This window comes from Oncorhynchus mykiss, chromosome 25, assembly GCF_057628025.1.
Source record: "Oncorhynchus mykiss isolate SJ-2025 chromosome 25, ASM5762802v1, whole genome shotgun sequence".
Lineage (NCBI taxonomy): Eukaryota > Metazoa > Chordata > Actinopteri > Salmoniformes > Salmonidae > Oncorhynchus > Oncorhynchus mykiss.
Window position 1 is genome coordinate 69,726,779 of NC_143046.1, and position 18,726 is coordinate 69,745,504.

General features: G+C 42.7%; 1 protein-coding gene across 2 annotated transcripts; it reads right to left on the bottom strand.

Annotated features, from left to right (window-relative positions):
- Positions 1-914: 914 nt before the first annotated feature.
- Positions 915-6,759, bottom strand: clic5a (CLIC family member 5a). 2 transcript variants are annotated; one of them, XM_036962718.2, is made up of 6 exons: positions 6,026-6,759; positions 2,687-2,796; positions 2,492-2,617; positions 2,262-2,368; positions 1,999-2,180; positions 915-1,700 (listed from the first exon to the last, which is right to left on the bottom strand). In XM_036962718.2, exons 1-6 carry the CDS (start codon positions 6,602-6,604, stop codon positions 1,536-1,538), a joined length of 1,269 nt encoding a protein of 422 aa, XP_036818613.1. In that variant the 5' UTR covers positions 6,605-6,759; the 3' UTR covers positions 915-1,535. The 2 variants fall into 2 exon arrangements, with proteins under 2 accessions (XP_036818613.1, XP_021440708.1); XM_021585033.3 differs by lacking the exon at positions 6,026-6,759 and adding an exon at positions 4,156-4,459.
- Positions 6,760-18,726: the final 11,967 nt, after the last annotated feature.

Consider the following 18,726-nt stretch of genomic DNA (forward strand, 5'->3'; position numbering starts at 1 on the left):
TCAATCAAGAATCAATCAAAACCTGATGGTTAGTGCTTTACGCCTGTGTCTTTACATTTATATTTGTTCCCATGAATAATACTAAGACTACGTAGCTCTATGTGTGTGTTTTATGAACTCGTACAAAATGTACCTTTGAGTTTTATGGTTATGTAGTGTTATTTTATGGTTATTGTTGGTTATGGGTAGGCTTATTATCGGTTATCAGGTATGTTTGGTCGATTGTGTTTTATTTTATTGTCTGATACCAAACAGTTATCTATGAAATTACCAAAAAATTATAAATGAATAGCTAATGAATTGAATAATATGTAATTATTTGAATCAAATAAAGGATTGGTTTAATGAAAACAGGTTTGATAAATTCAGTTCCAAATGAAATAAAATTGTATCGATTTGATTAGAACAGAGCCATCAAATGAATACATTCCATTGTCCATGGTGCTGAAAACTCAGAAGTCCGCTATTTACTGGTTAGGTTAGGCCTATATGTGGGAGGATTAAGTGTTTCCTTTCTAAACCCGATCACATGTTTCAAATCTTTCCATAACAAGTTGAATTGAGATGAATTAAGTGTACTGCACCACTGAAACTGCCTAGCACGAGGATGATTTGTTCAATGCCAGAATCATGGCACAGGAAAACAAAATTAATCACTGATTCAGTGCATGTTGTAGTGCATAAATGTAAAGTTAGGGCACTCTGTCTGCTTGTTTCTGTGTCTCCTCCTCTCCTCTCATGTCCAGTCATAACTATCATCTCATCCACATTGCAACATCATTATTTATTCAGCAGAGGGTGAGAGCATGTGGTTTCTGTATGCAAGCACCCTCCCACACTCACTTGTTTACTTGTATCATTCATAGAAGAGAATGTCAATTACTTGAGGAACAGTAAAGAGTCCAGCCAACTAATTTATGAGAAAATAGATTTATTATTTAAATTAGAGCAATAACACTCATTAACATTCGTTAATTTATGATCAAATCAGTATGGTTATAAGAAAACTTTGTTGTCAATTCCTGTTTTTACAGATCACACAACAACTCTGTGACCACAGGATGGTGCAGTCTGGGAAAACACTTTCACTTCACAATCACATGCCCTATCATTCATTCATCTACTAACCAACCATTCATTGAAATCTACTGTGGTTCTTCCATTCAAATAGCACTTTCTCTTCATCCTCGGTTACTGCTCTTTGCTCCAATTTACTGTAATAAAACTGTTCAAATATTAACATATTATAAAGATCGAAGATCATATATCTTGAATTAAGTTAATCTTGCAATATTAACATCTTGATCATCTTGCTGCGTGACCCTTGCTCTGAAAATTTATTTTTGTGGGACAGCTGGAACTATATAAAAAAAACTATTATTTGAGTAAAAGTCTAAAAGTCCAGAATTGTGAAAGAAAGCAGGATATACTAAAATAGGTTTTATATGACTGAGTCTGGTTTATTTTATTGGATTTAATGAAACCTGATTTGATTCATTTAGAAAAACTACACAGAGTAATGATTCCAGGCATTATCACTTGGACAGCCTCTTGGCCACGTCCTGATAGGCTAGTTCTATCTCTGCATCAGCCGCGCAGGTGTTGGTAAACTCATCTCGCCTGTAGGCATTTTGAATGTAACGCCATACACCCCGCAGCTCTGCAGGGATCTCATAGTTACGGTATCTCTTAGCGACCACCTGGAGACAGAACACACACCATGGAGAGAAACACAATCACTTCTGATACAGTAACCATAACCATATAAACCTATAGGTGACTCTGGCCAAAAAGGGTGCCCTGTATGGGCAGAAGGTGTTATTTGAGGTCATAAGAATTTAGGGCACAACACTAAATCCTGGAACAGACAGCCTGACACAAACAGATCTGAATAAACACCAAAGGTAAAGAGATACTGTATCTTGATACAGCCCACTTCTGTAATTGGTTGATCATCACTTTCTGTCTGTAGTTGGATAATAACAATAGGAATAATACCTTGACGACATGTAATTTGGGCAGCAAGTTGCAGTCGGCCAGTGTTAATGTGTCTCCGTCTAGATACTTCCGTATAGACCCCCCTTCTGCCACATCTCTGCCATCCTGCAGCTCCTCTGGCAGCGGGGACAGAAGGAACTCATCCAGCTTGGCTAATGCCTTGTTGAGACTTTTCTCTAGAACTGCAGGATGCACACACACATTACTACACACACACAAACCCAGGCAACCCACTTAGATCAGTGAAGTGTGTGTGTGTGTACCTGCGTTGTTCTCTGGCCTGATGTTTTTGATGTAGGCTGAAAACTTGGCGAAGATGTCGTTTCCTGCCGTATTAGACTCCCGGTTCTTAGCTGACAGTTTAGGGTACCTGAGGAACACCAGCGTTAACAAACACAACCTTATTTAGACTTTTTACAGTGTGTGTGCATGCATGTGTGTGTGTGTGTGTGTGTGTGTGTGTGTGTGTGTGTGTGTGTGTGTGTGTGTGTACCTGGGTGGAGCCAGCATATCCTCTAAGTATTCTTCTATCTTATTGATGTCCGTCTTCACCTCTCCTTCGAACGTCAGGAAGGGTGGGTGTGTGCCTGGAGCAAGGTTATGGAGGTCAGCCGGCTTTCTATAGGACAACACACACAGATGGGTTAGTGTATATCTGAGAGAGTGTGTATGTCCGTGTGTGTTTTACCTCTTCAGGTCGACTGTAGTGACGTTGAAGACGACTCCTTTTAGCCAGAGGATCATGAAGAGACGCTGAGAGAACGGACAGTTACCTATACTCTCCCCATCACTCCCTGCCTGCACACACACGCACACACACACACAAACAACCACGCACACACACACACACACACACACACACACACACACACACACACATACACACACACACACACACACACACACACACACACACACACACACACACACACACACACACACACACACACACACACACACACACTGCAGACATTAGTACACATACAGTTATTTAAATATTTCTTGAGCCAGTATCATACCCTTTTCAAGTTGCACAATTTGTGCATGGATCTCAAAACAATAGGATATGACTACAGCTACCTGTAACCTTTAGCTTACTAAAATCACTGCTCTATACACTCAGACCTTGTCAGACTGGCAACACACACACACACACACACACACACACACACACACACACACACACACACACACACACACACACACACACACACACACACACACACACACACACACACAATGGCAATGGCTGAAAGGGGATCCTGTAAGGGGACACCAGACACACCATGAATAATATATCAACCTTCCATTACACACCTCACTGGACACACTGCCCTGGAACAACTATCACATTATAACTACCCTACTGTACCTCATATACCAGCTAACTACCCCTAGAACTACCTCATACATCAGCTAACTACCCCTAGAACTACCTCATACCAGCGAACTACCCCTAGAACTACCTCATATACCAGCTAACTACCCCTAGAACTACCTCATATATCAGCTAACTACCCCTAGAAGTACCTCATAACTAACCACTAAAAGGCCTACTACATATAGGCTACACCACAATATAACTACCCCTACTACAACTTCCCCTCAACTACACTAACTACCCCCGAACAGTCCATTACCCACCTCAAAATGACAGGAGGCAAGTAACATGAACGCTAATGCAAATCCCTTGTTTATTTAGCATGACATATGCTCCAAATCTACCTCATACTAACTACCCCACTATACCAACTACTATTACCTCATTAGACCTGCATATCAGGGAGCTATGAATAAGTATAAATGAGTCTCATAAGAATGAGTCTGGCAACACTAGAGCCACAACATGACTGAACCATTTAACCAGTTAACCTCATGCTTTCACTGCTTAGAGGACCAGAAATAATTCAGTAGATCTGATCTGTCGGACAAAGAAAGAGAGAGGGGGCAGCAGAGAATAGGAGGAGAAAGGTATAGGGGAGACAGGGGACAGGGGACAGAGAAAACACTCGCAGGCGTGTTGGGTTACTCTGGCCCTGTGCCACGGGAAAACAACAACAACAACAAAACACACACACTACGCAGTAGATAATCATACAGCAGATAAACATGATCCTCAAATACACACATACACACAGACACACACACACCCCCCACCTTGACAAAAAGTTCAATATCAGGGTCCTTCTCCTCTTCAGCTGTAGACGTGTCAGTCATTTCCACTGCTCTAACGGGTGTGTGTTATCTTCTGCAAAAGTGTGTATGTGTGTATTGTCCGTCTGTGTTCTCAGCCTGGGTTCTGGCCCAGTCACGTTTGTCCTGTTGTACCCAGCAACTCCTTGCTGTGCTGCGCGCTTGTGTGTCAGAGCTTCTGTCCTGACGTGTCTCTTGATGTATGTGTATGTGTTTGTGTGTGTGCCCTGGTTGTTTTGATTTGTACTCTGAGTCCAGCTGTCTGAATGAGTGCGTTGGTCAAAAATAGTCAAGGGGGCGGGGGGTTGAGGTGTCAGTAAGAAGAGGGGGAGAGGAGGAAAGCAGTAGAGTGGAAAAGGAGAAGTGCTTTGGGATTGTAGTGTAGTGTAGGGAAAAGGAGGACAGGTAGGTATGGATGGATCAGGTTCCCTCCCTTATTAACATAATTAGATCTGAAATGAACCCCTTTCCCCTATATACAGTACACTCCTAGAAAAAAAGAGTTCCAAAAAGGTTCTGTGGCTGTCCCCCATAGGATAATCATTTTTGGTTCCAGGTAAAACCCTTTTTGGTTCCAGGTACAACGCTTTTGGGTTCTATGTAGAACCCTCATTGGAAAGGGTTCTACGTGGAACCCAAAAGGGTTCTACCTGGAACCAAAAGGGGTTGTTCAAAATGTTCTCCAATGGGGACAGCCAAAGAACCCTTTTTGGTTCTAGATAGCACCTTTTTTCTGTAGTGCACTGCTTTTGTCCAGAGCCTTTTCCCCTGAGTCTAAAAGTGGTGCCCTAAAATAGGAGTAGGGGGACATTTGGGACTCACTCTTCAACTCAAACGCACCTGTGGTGTCGGGAATGGAGAGTGTGTGTGTATGTGTGTGTGTGTGTGTTTTACTGCTGACCTTGTTGTTATTTATTGAGGTGTGTTGTCGTGTTAAATCCAATATAGATAACCTGTGAAGTGGACTTCAGAGCTCCATCAGATTGTAGGATTATAAAACTATTTAAACTATAGAAAACATCAAACAGAAAATCAACTACTCCGCTTCCTCAACGCTTACTCACACCTGCCCTAATCAATACATCAATCAAACCTTGAGAGGAAACAGGATGACCTTACCTGTGATATCCCTCCACAAACACACATCAACTAAACACACAGACACATGCAGTAAATGCACTCACAAGGGGGATTCACATGCTACTGGAACCCTCAGTTGAGTCATTGGGGTGGGATGGAATTCCAGTCAGTTCATTTTAAATTTAGAATCTTGGCAACCCCCCCCCCCCCCCTCACACAAACACAGTCTACACAGTCTACACACACACACACACACACACACACACACACACACACACACTGCTGACCGTGGTAATGTCACCTAAACGGTCAGAGAAGTGCAAGGCTCTCTCTAGTGGTCTTCAGCCCTACTGTCAACCTCAAACCTGTGTGTGTGTGTGTGTGTGTGTGTGTGTGTGTGTGTGTGTGTGTGTGTGTGTGTGTGTGTGTGTGTGTGTGTGTGTGTGTGTGTGTGTGTGTGTGTGTGTGTGTGTTTATACCAGATGTGTTTTATAGCTCACTTTATCTCAGACATGACCTTGAGAGGGCAACCTCCACTTTGATATCAGTCTACAGAGCATGATGAAACACATACACACCACACACACACATACGCACACACACAGACACACGTTATGTTCTTCTATCTTCCTTGTTTTACTATCCTTGTAGGGACATTTTCTATCCTTGTGGGGAAACACAACTGAATTGGGTCTTAAACTCATACATCTTTCACGGTATGTTGTACCCTGATATCATTGCCATGTTGTCTTACCCTGACGAAGAGTGAGATCACTGGCCCATCTGCTACTGGCATTGGTTGCTCAGGAGGGTTCCCCTGCTCTGACAACGATGATGAAGTGGAAATAGATGATGAAGAAGATGACAAAGAGGACCGCCGGGAAGAGGCTTCATCTGTGTTCACCTTTGCCTGCAGAACCCTCCTCTCCAACTTCCTCTTCTCCTCCTTCTCCTCCTCCACCTTCTCCTCCTCACTCTCCAGCCTCTCCTCCTCCTCACTCTTTTTCTTTTTCTCCCTTTCTCCCTCGTCTTCTGATGAGCTGGAGGACCCGAAGGAGCTGCTCTTGCTCTCCAGTTGGGGCAGTGGAACCGCAGGTGCCTCTCTCAGGCTCCCGGTGTTCTCGTACTCCACAGTTAGACCGTCTCCGTTTCCGTTCCCAGATGCCTGGGGTTCTTCTACATCACAGTAAACAGAATCATTCACCACGTCACTGGGTGTCTCGTAGATACTGCTGGTCTGGGTCTGGTTCTGGTAGGTATCCTCCGTTGGGCTGTCTGAGTCTCTGTCCAGGGGAGTTTCGTAAATGTTCTCACTCTGCTGCTCCATGTTCATGTTCTCACCACGATGCAACAGGTGCTTCTGACATGGAGGAGAGGGAGGGAGGGAGGGAGGGAGGGAGGGAGGGAGGGAGGGAGGGAGGGAGGGAGGGAGGGGAAAAGAGAGAGAGAGATGGAGGTTGATGAGATTGTAAATGACCTGGGGGCCGTGTGTGCACATGAGCGGTCTGTCCCCACCAACACTTATTGCTGTGATTATCCGGGGACTTTGAACCTGGAGGACGAGTTCACTCAAGGAGGGGAGAGGAGAATAGAGCAGAGCAGAGGAGAGGAGAGCAGAGCAGAGCAGAGCAGAGCAGAGGAGAGGATATATAATATAATGTAAGGGAAGACCCCCCTGAAATGGACAAAAATGAATGGGAACATATTGGCACCATACGAAACATATACACGATGTCCAATACCACTCAAAGGGACAGCATTTCATTCAAAGCTTATGGCAAATGTCATATGGTAAATGCCAAGTGTCACACAGCAAAAATCCAATAGATGGTGAGCGCGCTCCACAGTAAATGTTCATATTCCAAATGTACATCAACCCAAGACCCAAGGGTCAAATTTAGAAAATTAGAAGAAAAAACCCAAACTTATCACCCCCTTAAAAAAGTTATTTCTGGACCGTTTGTCAATTATACATGTATAAGAACTGTATGAACATACTTTTGTCATATTTTATTGTCATATTTTTTTTTACTTGTCCATAAGGCATGTTTTGTCCATTTGCTGTATGATTTCATAGGAAGTCAAAGGTCGAAGTCAAAAGTCAGTGAACCATTGACAAATGCCATAAGAAATGTCCAAATGCAATATGAAAGTATGGAAAATGCCAAATCAGGATATTATGTCGATTTGCCATGTACGATCATAGGAAAACCAAAAGTCAGTGAACCATATCCAAATGGCATTTAAACTGCCCAAATGATATATAGCACTACGTTAAGCCATGAATCAACCTAGATGGTCTATTTGTCATGTATGATGAGGGAGAAGTGGGACTCTGTTGTTTTTTACATTTTTATTAAAAAACGTCCAAAATGACCAGGGGTGCCCCCTAATGGATGGGCACGGGTGGGGGTTGCTCCCTACCCAACCGTAGACCCTTTTCTCCCCCTAAAGGCATTAAATTAATTAATTTTAAAAATGTGCTCCTGGTAACCCATTCCAATCACCAGGTGCACGGCTGTCCATTTGCAATATGTTTCAATGGGCATTTACCATCACGAATTTGACATGCTCAAAAATACTGCAGGAATGCGAAACTGACTGGCCCGATGAACTCGGGATAGCTGGGCAGTGATTCTGGGTTCTCTCCATCGCTTGTTTGTGTTGATTTCAGAATGTCAATTTGGTGATGGTCTATCACTGTTTAAACATATTGCAAATGGACACAAGTTAGCCAGCAAGTCACCGTCCATCAGTCAATTAAATATCATTCTGACACCAAACTGATACAAACTGACACCACACCCACTTTATCCAACTCGTTTAGAAGCCAACTATCACATATTTCAGAGCAGGCCCAAAATTCACAGCACCTTCTGTTTAAACCATAATAAAAACATGTAGTTACGTTCTAGCTGCGGGCCCAAATCGGACATTATTTGTAGGCCTAGCTGAGGCGACCACGAATCCCAAGTTTCGGCTCTATAGGTAATTTGGAGCTCGAGCAGCGATCTTAATTGGTGCTGAAAATCCACATTTTCCGGGCGTTGCTACTGGGTCCTTGAATGAGCAAACGTTAGGGTCCGTCTCTATGGGCTGAGGTGGTTTCAATGCACCTAGTCTTGCGACTCTAGGACTTTTCTAAATGTCGTCATTTTCGTGATGGTCAAAATGAATTGAAGTTATTGCAAATGTACAAGGCTGTTTCTTGGTCTGAGAACCTTCTAGAGCCACATAACTCACCACGCACTATCAACTTGAGCTCTAGAACAGGTTTGTAAAGTTTCAGAGCTCTAGGTCTGACGGTTCTTTGATAGTTCGAATGAAGGTAACTATTGCAGGCTCTGTGTGTCTGTAAGCCACTCTGTATGTCACTCCATCCTTGCTGTGTGTGTGTGTGAGCTTTTCATGGAAATCTAATGGGAGAAATGACTGATTTACAGTTCATGGGGGTTACCTAGTCACATATATGAAGTTTTGGAAAGATGTGACTATTTTAACCCTTCGGCCCCAATTTAAGGCAATTCCGGTTGGCACAGGAAGCTAAAAGTAAACATATATCCTCATTGGGGTAGGCTTTTACAGCATTCTGAGTTTAAAGTCTTTACGTTAAGAACTGACTGATCTACACAGGCTTGAATGCACTATTTCTCACAAACTGCAGGTTGGGTATGGCAAAACAATTTTAGTGGGATATTAATCACTTCCGGTTGCTCCAGGAAGCTTAGAATCAACACAAGTAGTCCTCATAGTGTCCTGATGGATTGTCATCGAACACAGTTTGATTTGGCATTCATAACCCACATAGGCTTCAGGTTGAATTTAGGGGAGCAGGCAATGTATTCCTATGGGGAGAGATGTCATTGTAAACTGTTAGATGATAAAACCCTGTTTTCACTGTTAAGGGTTAATGCCAAACGGTCAAGGTTAGGCTTGCACAGATCGGGAGGTCCTTAGGAACATTCACGTGGTTGAATTGTCCTTCTAACCCTAACGGTTCCGCCACTGTCCCCCAAAAGCACCTGAAATTTAGGGACAGGCTTCATTTTTGGCCTACTTTTTTTCACGGTCGCTGCGCTCAGAGCGAGCTACAGTCAAGTGGGGCGTCTCGTTGAACTTGGCACGGCCTAGAGACTATGGTGATGGCATTTTTAGTGTTGATTTCAGTCTGTCATTTTGGTGATGGTTCATCACTGTTTAAACATATTGCAAATATACAAAAGTCAGCCAGCAAGTCACCGTCCATCAGTCAATTAGATATCATTCTGACACCAAATCCACTTTTTCCAACTCGTTTAGAAGCCAACTATCATATATTTCAGAGCAGGCCCATAATTCACAGTGCCTTCAGTTTAAATGATAATAAAAACGTAAAACACAAAGTTACGTTCTAGCTGCGGGTCCAGATCTGACATTATGTGTAGGCCTATGTGAGGTGACCCCAAATCCCAAGTTTCGGCTCGATAGGTCATTCGGTGCCACAGCAACAACCTTAATTGGTGCTGAAAATCAACTTTCTCCAACGTTGTGGTCCATCTTTATGGGCCGAGGCGGTTTCAATGCACCAGGTCTTGCGACTCTGGGACTTTTCTAAATGTCGTCATTTTCGTCATGGTCAAAATGAATTGAAGTTATTGCAAATGTACGAGGCTGTTTCTTGGTCTTAGAACCTTCTTGAGGCACATAACTCACCACGTACTATCAACTTGAGCTCGAGAACAGGTTTCTAAAGTTTCAGAGCTCTAGGTTAGACGGTTCTTTGATAGATCGAACAAAGGTAACTATTGCAGGTTCTGTGTGTCTGTAAGACCCACACTCTGTCACTTCGTCCTTGCTGTGTGTGTGTGTGAGAGCTTTTCTTGGAAATCTGATGGGAGACACGACTGATTTACAGTTCATGAGTGTTGCCTAATCACACATATGGAGTTTTGGAAAGATGTGACTATTTTAACCCTTCGAAACAGCCCCTATAACCCCAATTAATGGCACTTCCAGTTGGCACAGGAAGCTAAAAGTAAACATATCTACCCCCTCCTTGGGGTAGTCTCTTACAGAATGTTGAGTTTTAAGTCTTTACGTTAAGAACTGACTGATTTACAGAGGGTTGAATGAGTGTGTGTGATTTCAGAAAATCACAGAAATCTCGCAGAGCTCCGAAACTCACCTTAACGGATTATTCTGAACACGCCACAACTGGATCTGTAATTTTTTGAAAAAAAACAAACATTTCTTTGACCTTCACCAATTGTACATTGTACGATTTCTCGTAAATTACAATAGATAAATGTCTGGTTCTTTTTTTCCTGACACCGTAGGTTCATGTACTTTGACGTGAAGTGGTCAAATTAGCGCTTTATTTTTGTTTTTGACCTTTAATCCCAGAAAAATGGCCTTAACTCAAAAAGCGTTGAGGCCTCGACACCATCTTGTTTCTGGGCTAACAGCCCATTAGTCCAAACCTATGCTCACCAAGTTTTGTCTTCGAAGTCTTTTCCGTTTAGGAGAAATGGCCATGGTGGCCATTGGTGATGTTTTGTACATTTGCAATAAGATTCCAATTGCCATCTGGTGGAATTTACCCGGGACAGCGGAAAAAGGACCAACATTTGAAAATGAATGTCGGTTTCCCGGAAGATCTGGCCCCGATAAACGGCCCGCCGCCGTGTTTTACAAACATTCGTGGACGTTTAGTAAGGGACCGTACATTTGCAATATGGAGATTTTCATTGATCATACAGCAAATGCAGAAAAGTGCCCTTCATGTATGTAATGACTAATTTCCCGATTTTCTAGTTAGCTCCATTAGCTTAGCAGTTGTCATTTGATTTCCATTTTAAACCCTAGCCTGCAGGCTTTGCATATGGGAAATTCACTGGGACTTGTTTGACAATAACCACAGGTGTGTTTGTGTGTGTGTCACAGTGTGTGTGTGTCACAGTTTCACAGTATGTTTGTGTGTCACAGTGTGTGTGTGTCACAGTGTGTTTGTGTCACAGTGTGTGTGACACAGTGTGTGTGTTTGTCACAGTGACACCGTGTGTGTGTGTGTCCTGTGAGCCCTGCCAGATCACACCAGTGGTAATTCAGTATATTAAGGAGATTTCACAGACTTGTAAAATATCATAGTCCTCTCTGTTCTCCTTAGTAAGATGAAACACAAACTCGAAAATGACATTTGGACATGGGAGAGTGTCACGTTCTGACCTTTATTTCCTTTGTTTTGTCTTTATTTTAGTATGGTCAGGGCGTGAGTTGGGGTGGGCAGTCTATGTTTTGTGTTTCTATGTCTTTCTATTTCTGTGTTCGGCCTAGTATGGTTCTCAATCAGCGGCAGGTGTCGTTAGTTGTCTCTGATTGAGAATCATACATAGGTAGCGTGTTTTTCACTGTTGGTTTGTGGGTGATTGTTTCCTGTGTCAGTGTTTGTGACACATGGGACTGTTTCTGTTTGTTCACATGTATTGTTTTTGAGTTTTGTGTTCATGTTGAGTTTTTCTTATTAAAACATGTACACTTACCACGCCCCATCTTGGTCCGATCCTTGCTACACCTCTTCAGAGGAAGAAATCAGCCGTTACAGAGAGTCTCCCTCAGGGAGAGGAAGCTTTTCAGAAAATGTCATCTTGAAATACATGTATATTATACGTCTTTATAACAATATATTATAGCTAAAGGATTTATTGGTATATACTCCACAACCATAATTTGGTATTTTTCCATCACAAAGTTTGTTTGGACTTTTAGTTGAAGCATATGCACCTCCCCCGACTGCAGTCATCGACTTCCATCTGCTTTTGTAAGTCACCTTGAACACGGCCATATAAAGGCTTTATTGGTTTTAAAGCTAGAATAGTTAGTTGTTACATACATTTTTTTTAAACTTCTAAATGAATGACAGATACCCATTGATTCTTGAAGAATATAACTTATAAATGCCTCAAGGTTAGTCAAAATGTTACCCAAAATATAAGCTTGTTTTACTCCAATGCTTGTAAACAATGTAAACAAACACTTTATAGCCTCAAAACATTGTTAAAACTATAATTTTGATATCATGTATGGTTAGTCCTTGCATTCATAGCTCTATCTATGAATTTGAGTGGTCACATTTCTCCAGCCCCATCCATCAGCTTTGTACCAAAACAGAGGTGGGGTGATCGCTTTATATTTTCAACTAAGGACTCTAACCTTAGTGTGTACTCCACATGAATTTGGCCTCACTGACTCACTCACTCACTCTTAGAATGTTAGCGCTGCTGTACTTCCTCTTTAGCGTCGCCTCATTGGCTGCTTCGTTGGGAAAGACAGAAAGTGGCGGCGGTGTTGTTGGTGTCGTTTGACGGTTTCAGAGCTGACTATCTCAGACGGTTCCTTCTATCCAACCTAAAGCTTCTGTACTCACAGGGAGTCCTTGTGGAACAGATCACTAATGTCTTTATCACCAAGACCTTCCCCATCCAATACAGCCTGGTTATATACAGTGCCTTGCAAAAGTATTCGGCCCCCTTGAACTTTGCGACCTTTTGCCACATTTCAGGCTTCAAACATAAAGATATAAAACTGTATTTTTTTGTGAAGAATCAACAACAAGTGGGACACAATCATGAAGTGGAACGACATTTATTGGATGTTTCAAACTTTTTTAACAAATCAAAAACTGAAAAATTGGGCGTGCAAAATTATTCAGCCCCTTTACTTTCAGTGCAGCAAACTCTCTCCAGAAGTTCAGTGAGGATCTCTGAATGATCCAATGTTGACCTAAATGACTAATGATGATAAATACAATCCACCTGTGTGTAATCAAGTCTCCGTATAAATGCACCTGCACTGTGATAGTCTCAGAGGTCCGTTAAAAGCGCAGAGAGCATCATGAAGAACAAGGAACACACCAGGCAGGTCCGAGATACTGCCGGATTTGGATACAAAAAGATTTCCCAAGCTTTAAACATTCCAAGGAGCACTGTGCAAGCGATAATATTGAAATGGAAGGAGTATCAGACCACTGCAAATCTACCAAGACCTGGCCGTCCCTCTAAACTTTCAGCTCATACAAGGAGAAGACTGATCAGAGATGACGCCAAGAGGCCCATGATCACTCTGGATGAACTGCAGAGATCTACAGCTGAGGTGGGAGACTCTGTCCATAGGACAACAATCAGTCGTATATTGCACAAATCTGGCCTTTATGGAAGAGTGGCAAGAAGAAAGCCATTTCTTAAAGATATCCATAAAAAGTGTCGTTTAAAGTTTGCCACAAGCCACCTGGGAGACACACCAAACATGTGGAAGAAGGTGCTCTGGTCAGATGAAACCAAAATGGAACTTTTTGGCAACAATGCAAAACATTATGTTTGGCGTAAAAGCAACACAGCTCATCACCCCGAACACACCATGCCCACTGTCAAACATGGTGGTGGCAGCATCATGGTTTGGGCCTGCTTTTCTTCAGCAGGGACAGGGAAGATGGTTAAAATTGATGGCAAGATGGATGGAGCCAAATACAGGACCATTCTGGAAGAAAACCTGATGGAGTCTGCAAAAGACCTGAGACTGGGACGGAGATTTGTCTTCCAACAAGACAATGATCCAAAACATAAAACAAAATCTACAATGGAATGGTTCAAAAATAAACATATCCAGGTGTTAGAATGGCCAAGTCAAAGTCCAGACCTGAATCCAATCGAGAATCTGTGGAAAGAACTGAAAACTGCTGTTCACAAATGCTCTCCATCCAACCTCACTGAGCTCGAGCTGTTTTGCAAGGAGGAATGGGAAAAAATTTCAGTCTCTCGATGTGCAAAACAGATAGAGACATACCCCAAGCGACTTACAGCTGTAATCGCAGCAAAAGGTGGCGCTACAAAGTATTAACTTAAGGGGGCTGAATAATTTTGCACGCCCAATTTGTCAGTTTTTGATTTGTTAAAAAAGTTTGAAATATCCAATAAATGTCTTTCCACTTCATGATTGTGTCCCACTTGTTGTTGATTCTTCACAAAAAAATACAGTTTTATATCTTTATGTTTGAAGCCTGAAATGTGGCAAAAGGTCGCAAAGTTCAAGGGGGCCGAATACTTTCGCAAGGCACTGTATATATGACAGGACTGTATGCAGAGTCTCATGGTGTCGTAGCTAGCAATATGTTTGACTTCACCACCTTCAATGAGACCGACCCCTTCTGGTGGACGAAGCCACGGCACTCTGGGTACAAGAAGCCGTGGCACTCTGGGGAAGGTGCATCTGCGACAGCCTAAAATCAGACACTGATGTAGTTTTCCAACAGCAAGGCTCAGTGCAACATGACACACACCCTTGCTTTTCATTGGAATGTCAAAATAAACTCCCCCATATCACACACTCACAAACTGTAAATATATGTGTACATTGAACTATCAAATGGTGAGAGAGAGAGAGACTCAAATTTCACATTAATTTGTACATATCCACACTGTATACAATCACGTCAAAGTTCGTTTCAGTCACGTCTTTGGTCACGTTCGCTTGGGTCAAACAAAAACACTAATGATTGGTTGACAATAGAGCCTCCCACAATGCAGGGTGATGCTGCAGGGTGAAGTTGAGGAAGAGCAACTTCAAAAACTTGCAGTCGACTCACGTAATGACGTTTGATCACATGGTTATTGTAAAGCTCAGGCAGTCGTAATGTGGCACAAGTCTGACAATTTTTATCCACATAATGCAACACACTTTGAATGGCGGTGACCAACATTGGTCATCGACTCGACAAAATTGATCAACTCAAACATTGACAATATTACATTGCATTATATTGTGCTCAGTTCTGCTGATTTTTTTGTGTGTGTGTTAACAGGTAGATGACAATGTGGGTCTGCTGCTGTCAGAGCTGAAGCGGTTGGGGTTGTGGGGGCGTGTCAACGTCATCGTCACCAGCGACCAGGGAATGGCCCAGTATTACACTGATCGCATCATCAGACTGGACGAATGTCATCACCCTGACAACTACTCAGTAGTAGACCTAACCCTTGCTGCTATCATACCCAATGGAGCTATACACACACACATATACTCACTGTGAGTGAGAAGTTTATGACTAGTTAAAGGAGATTCTGGTTAATGTGTCAGCTGCTGGGGCTGCCACTGGCGCCAAACAACTGATCTCTGTCCCAGGCACGCTGCTTCCTGGCTGGGGAGGGCTGTGTCAACACCTCCCTAATGGTGGGACTGGTGGTGGAGGTACTGCTGGTTCTCACCACACTCACAGGTCAGTCTGCCTTATTGTTTTTTATTACATGCATTACATTATTATCATGTTTCTATTGAAATATGTTGTTTTTACTATAGCTGAAAGACAGGACATTTAAATGAGCACTACAGTCGTGGCCAAAAGTTTTGAGAATGACACAAATATTAATTTTCACAAAGTCTGCTGCCTCAGTTTGTATGATGGCAATTTGCATATACTCCAGAATGTTATGAAGAGTGATCAGATGAATTGCAATTAATTGCAAAGTCCCTCTTTGCCTTGCAAATGAACTGAATCTCAAAAAAACATTTTCACTGCATTTCAGCCCTGCCACAAAAAGACCAGCTGACATCATGTCAGTGATTCTCTCGTTTAAAAAAAATATGTTTTAAATGTTATATCCGTTATTTTACCAGGTAAGTTGACTAAGAACACGTTCTCATTTACAGCAACGACCTGGGGAATAGTTATAGGGGAAAGGAGGGGGATGAATGAGCCAATTGTAAACTGGGGATTATTAGGTGACCGTGATGGTTTGAGTGCCAGATTGGGAATTTAGCCAGGACACCAGGGTTAACACACCTACTCTTACAATAAGTGCCATGGGATCTTTAATGACCTCAGAGAGTCAGGACACCTGACCCTACACAGGGCAATGTCCCCAATCACTGCCCTGGGGCATTGGGATATTTTTTAGACTAGAGGAAAGAGTGCCTCTTACTGGCCCTCCAATACCACTTCCGGCAGCTTCTGGTCTCCCATCCAGGGACTGAACAGGACCTTCAGAAGCAAGCCAGCAGTGGTATGCAGGGTGGTATGCTGCTGGCATAGGTGTGAGTGTTGACGAGGACAAGGCTGGAGATCACTCTGTCATGCTGATTGAGTTCGAATAACAGACTGGAAGCTTCAAAAGGAGGGTGGTGCTTGGAATCATTGTTCTTCCTCTGTCAACCATGGTTGCCTGCAAGGAAACACATGCCGTCTTCATTGCTTTGCACATAAAGGGCTTCACAGGCAAGGATATTGCTGCCAGTAAGATTGCACCTAAATCAACCATTTATCGGATCATCAAGAACTTCAAGGAGAGCGGTTCAATTGTTGTGAAGAAGGCTTCAGGGCGCCCAAGAAAGTCCAGCAAGCGCTAGGTCCAGTAAGCGCTAAAGTTGATTCAGCTGTGGGATCGGGGCACCACCTGTACAGAGCTTGCTCAGGAATGGCATCAGGCAGGTGTGAGTGCATCTGCATGCACAGTGAGGTGAATACTTTTGGAGGATGGATGGCCTGGTGTCAAGAAGGGCAGCAAAGAAGCCACTTCTCTCCAGGAAAAACATCAGGGACAGACTGATATTCTGCTAAATGTACAGGGATTGGACTGCTGAGGACTGGGATAAAGTCATTTTCTCTGATGAATCCCCTTTCCGATTGTTTGGGGCATCCGGAAAAAAGCTTGTCCGGAGAAGACAAGGTGAGGGCTACCATCAGTCCTGTGTCATGTCAACAGTAAAGTATCATCCATCATGTGTTGGGTTGCTTCTCAGTGGGCTCACTCACAATTTTGCCTAAGAACACAGCCATGAATAAAGAATGGTACCAACACATCCTCTGAGAGCAACTTCTCCCAACCATCCAGGAACAGTTTGGTGACGAACAATGCCTTTTACAGCATGATGGAGCACCTTGCCATAATGCAAAAGTGATAACTAAGTGTCTCGGGGAACAAAACATCGATATTTTGGGTCCATGGCCAGGAAACTCCCCAGACCTTAATCCCATTGAGAACTTGTGGTCAATCCTCAAGAGGCGGGTGGATAAACAAAAACTCACAAATTCTGACAAACTCCAAGCATTGATTATGCAAGAATGGGCTGCCATCAGTCAGGATGTGGCCCAGAAGTTAATTGACAGCATGCCAGGGCGGATTGCAGAGGTCTTCATAAAGAAGTGTCAACACTGCAAATATTGACTCTTTGCATCAACTTCATGTAATTGTCAATAAAATTCTTTGACACTTATGAAATGCTTGTAATCAAACTTCAATGTTCCATAGTAACATCTGACAAAAATATTTAATGACACTGAAGTTGCAAACCTTGTGGAAATTAATATTTGTCATTCTCAAAACTTTTGGCCACGACTGTACTACCCTTCTCTCTCTCCCTCTCTTCTCTCTCTCTTCTCTCTCTTCCTCTCCCCTCTCCCCTCTCTCTTCCTCTCTCCTCTCTCTCTTCCTCTCCCCTCTCTCTCCTCTCTCTCTCTCTCAGGTTTGTTCAAGTTGTGGAGGCCACGGCGTCAGTCTGCCTCTCGTCCCTTCCAACACATCTCGATACAGGACGATGATGTTGATGATGCTGACCCTCTGCTAGACTAAATTAATCAATCACAGCTCTCATCCCGACTATACTGACCAACCACAGATCATAACAACAAACCATGCAACAAAACAAGCAACAAACCAAAGCTCACCACCATGCTCCCAACAACCAGTCAGAACTCAAATGGGAATAAATAGGGAATAGTGTCATTTCAGACACAGCCATACTCTTTTACAAGAGTTACAGAGCGGTAGTCAGATTTCAGATTTATACACTCCTCATTCTCTGTGGTACAATGCTTACAGTATGGAGTATTCAAATAAATATGTACACTATAAATAAACATATTGAACCATAAATAGATCAAACTAAAGAAATAAGACACTAAAGAGAACAGTCAATTAGTAGAAACAGACTGGGGTTACTTGAATTTGTCTGTATACAGAGAAACCATCTAATATGATATAACACGTGTTTATATATTTGAAGAAATGCTCTGTTAATTGTTTTGCAAGACAATCCTATAAAGAAGAATACACGTTTGCTAGGAGAGCTTCTGGTAAAGGGATGTACATTTGTATTTTGAAGGGTTTATTTCCTAAAGAGTACCGCTATATTGCAGAAGTAGCAGTAGTAATTGTTTGAACAGCAGTGATGGGTTTTGTTAGCTACTCTGTAGACTGCTGAGCCAGGGAGTGGAGTCAGAAACAGGACTGAAGCTATGTTTCTGCTGTTTATTAGTCAGTTAATTTGATTATATTTAGAAGTGTCATGTATTGTCATGTTGTGTCCTGTTCCTGTTCTTTCTCTTCACCCTGTCTCCCTCTGCTGGTCGTATTAGGTTACCTTTTCTTCCCCTCTTTCCCCCAGCTGTTCCTTGTCTTCTCTAACTACCTCGTTCACCCCTTTTCCCACCTG

What these genes read in the sequence shown, in the direction of transcription:
- clic5a (XM_036962718.2), bottom strand. Translation starts at nt 6,604, where the DNA reads ATGAACATGGAGCAGCAGAGTGAGAACATTTACGAAACTCCCCTGGAC. An exon ending in ACTACAGTCGACCTGAAGAG is followed by an intron (nt 2,618 to 2,686) that starts GTAAAACACACA and finishes GTTGTCCTATAG; the next exon opens with AAAGCCGGCTGACCTCCATA. An exon ending in CAGGCCAGAGAACAACGCAG is followed by an intron (nt 2,181 to 2,261) that starts GTACACACACAC and finishes TGCATCCTGCAG; the next exon opens with TTCTAGAGAAAAGTCTCAAC.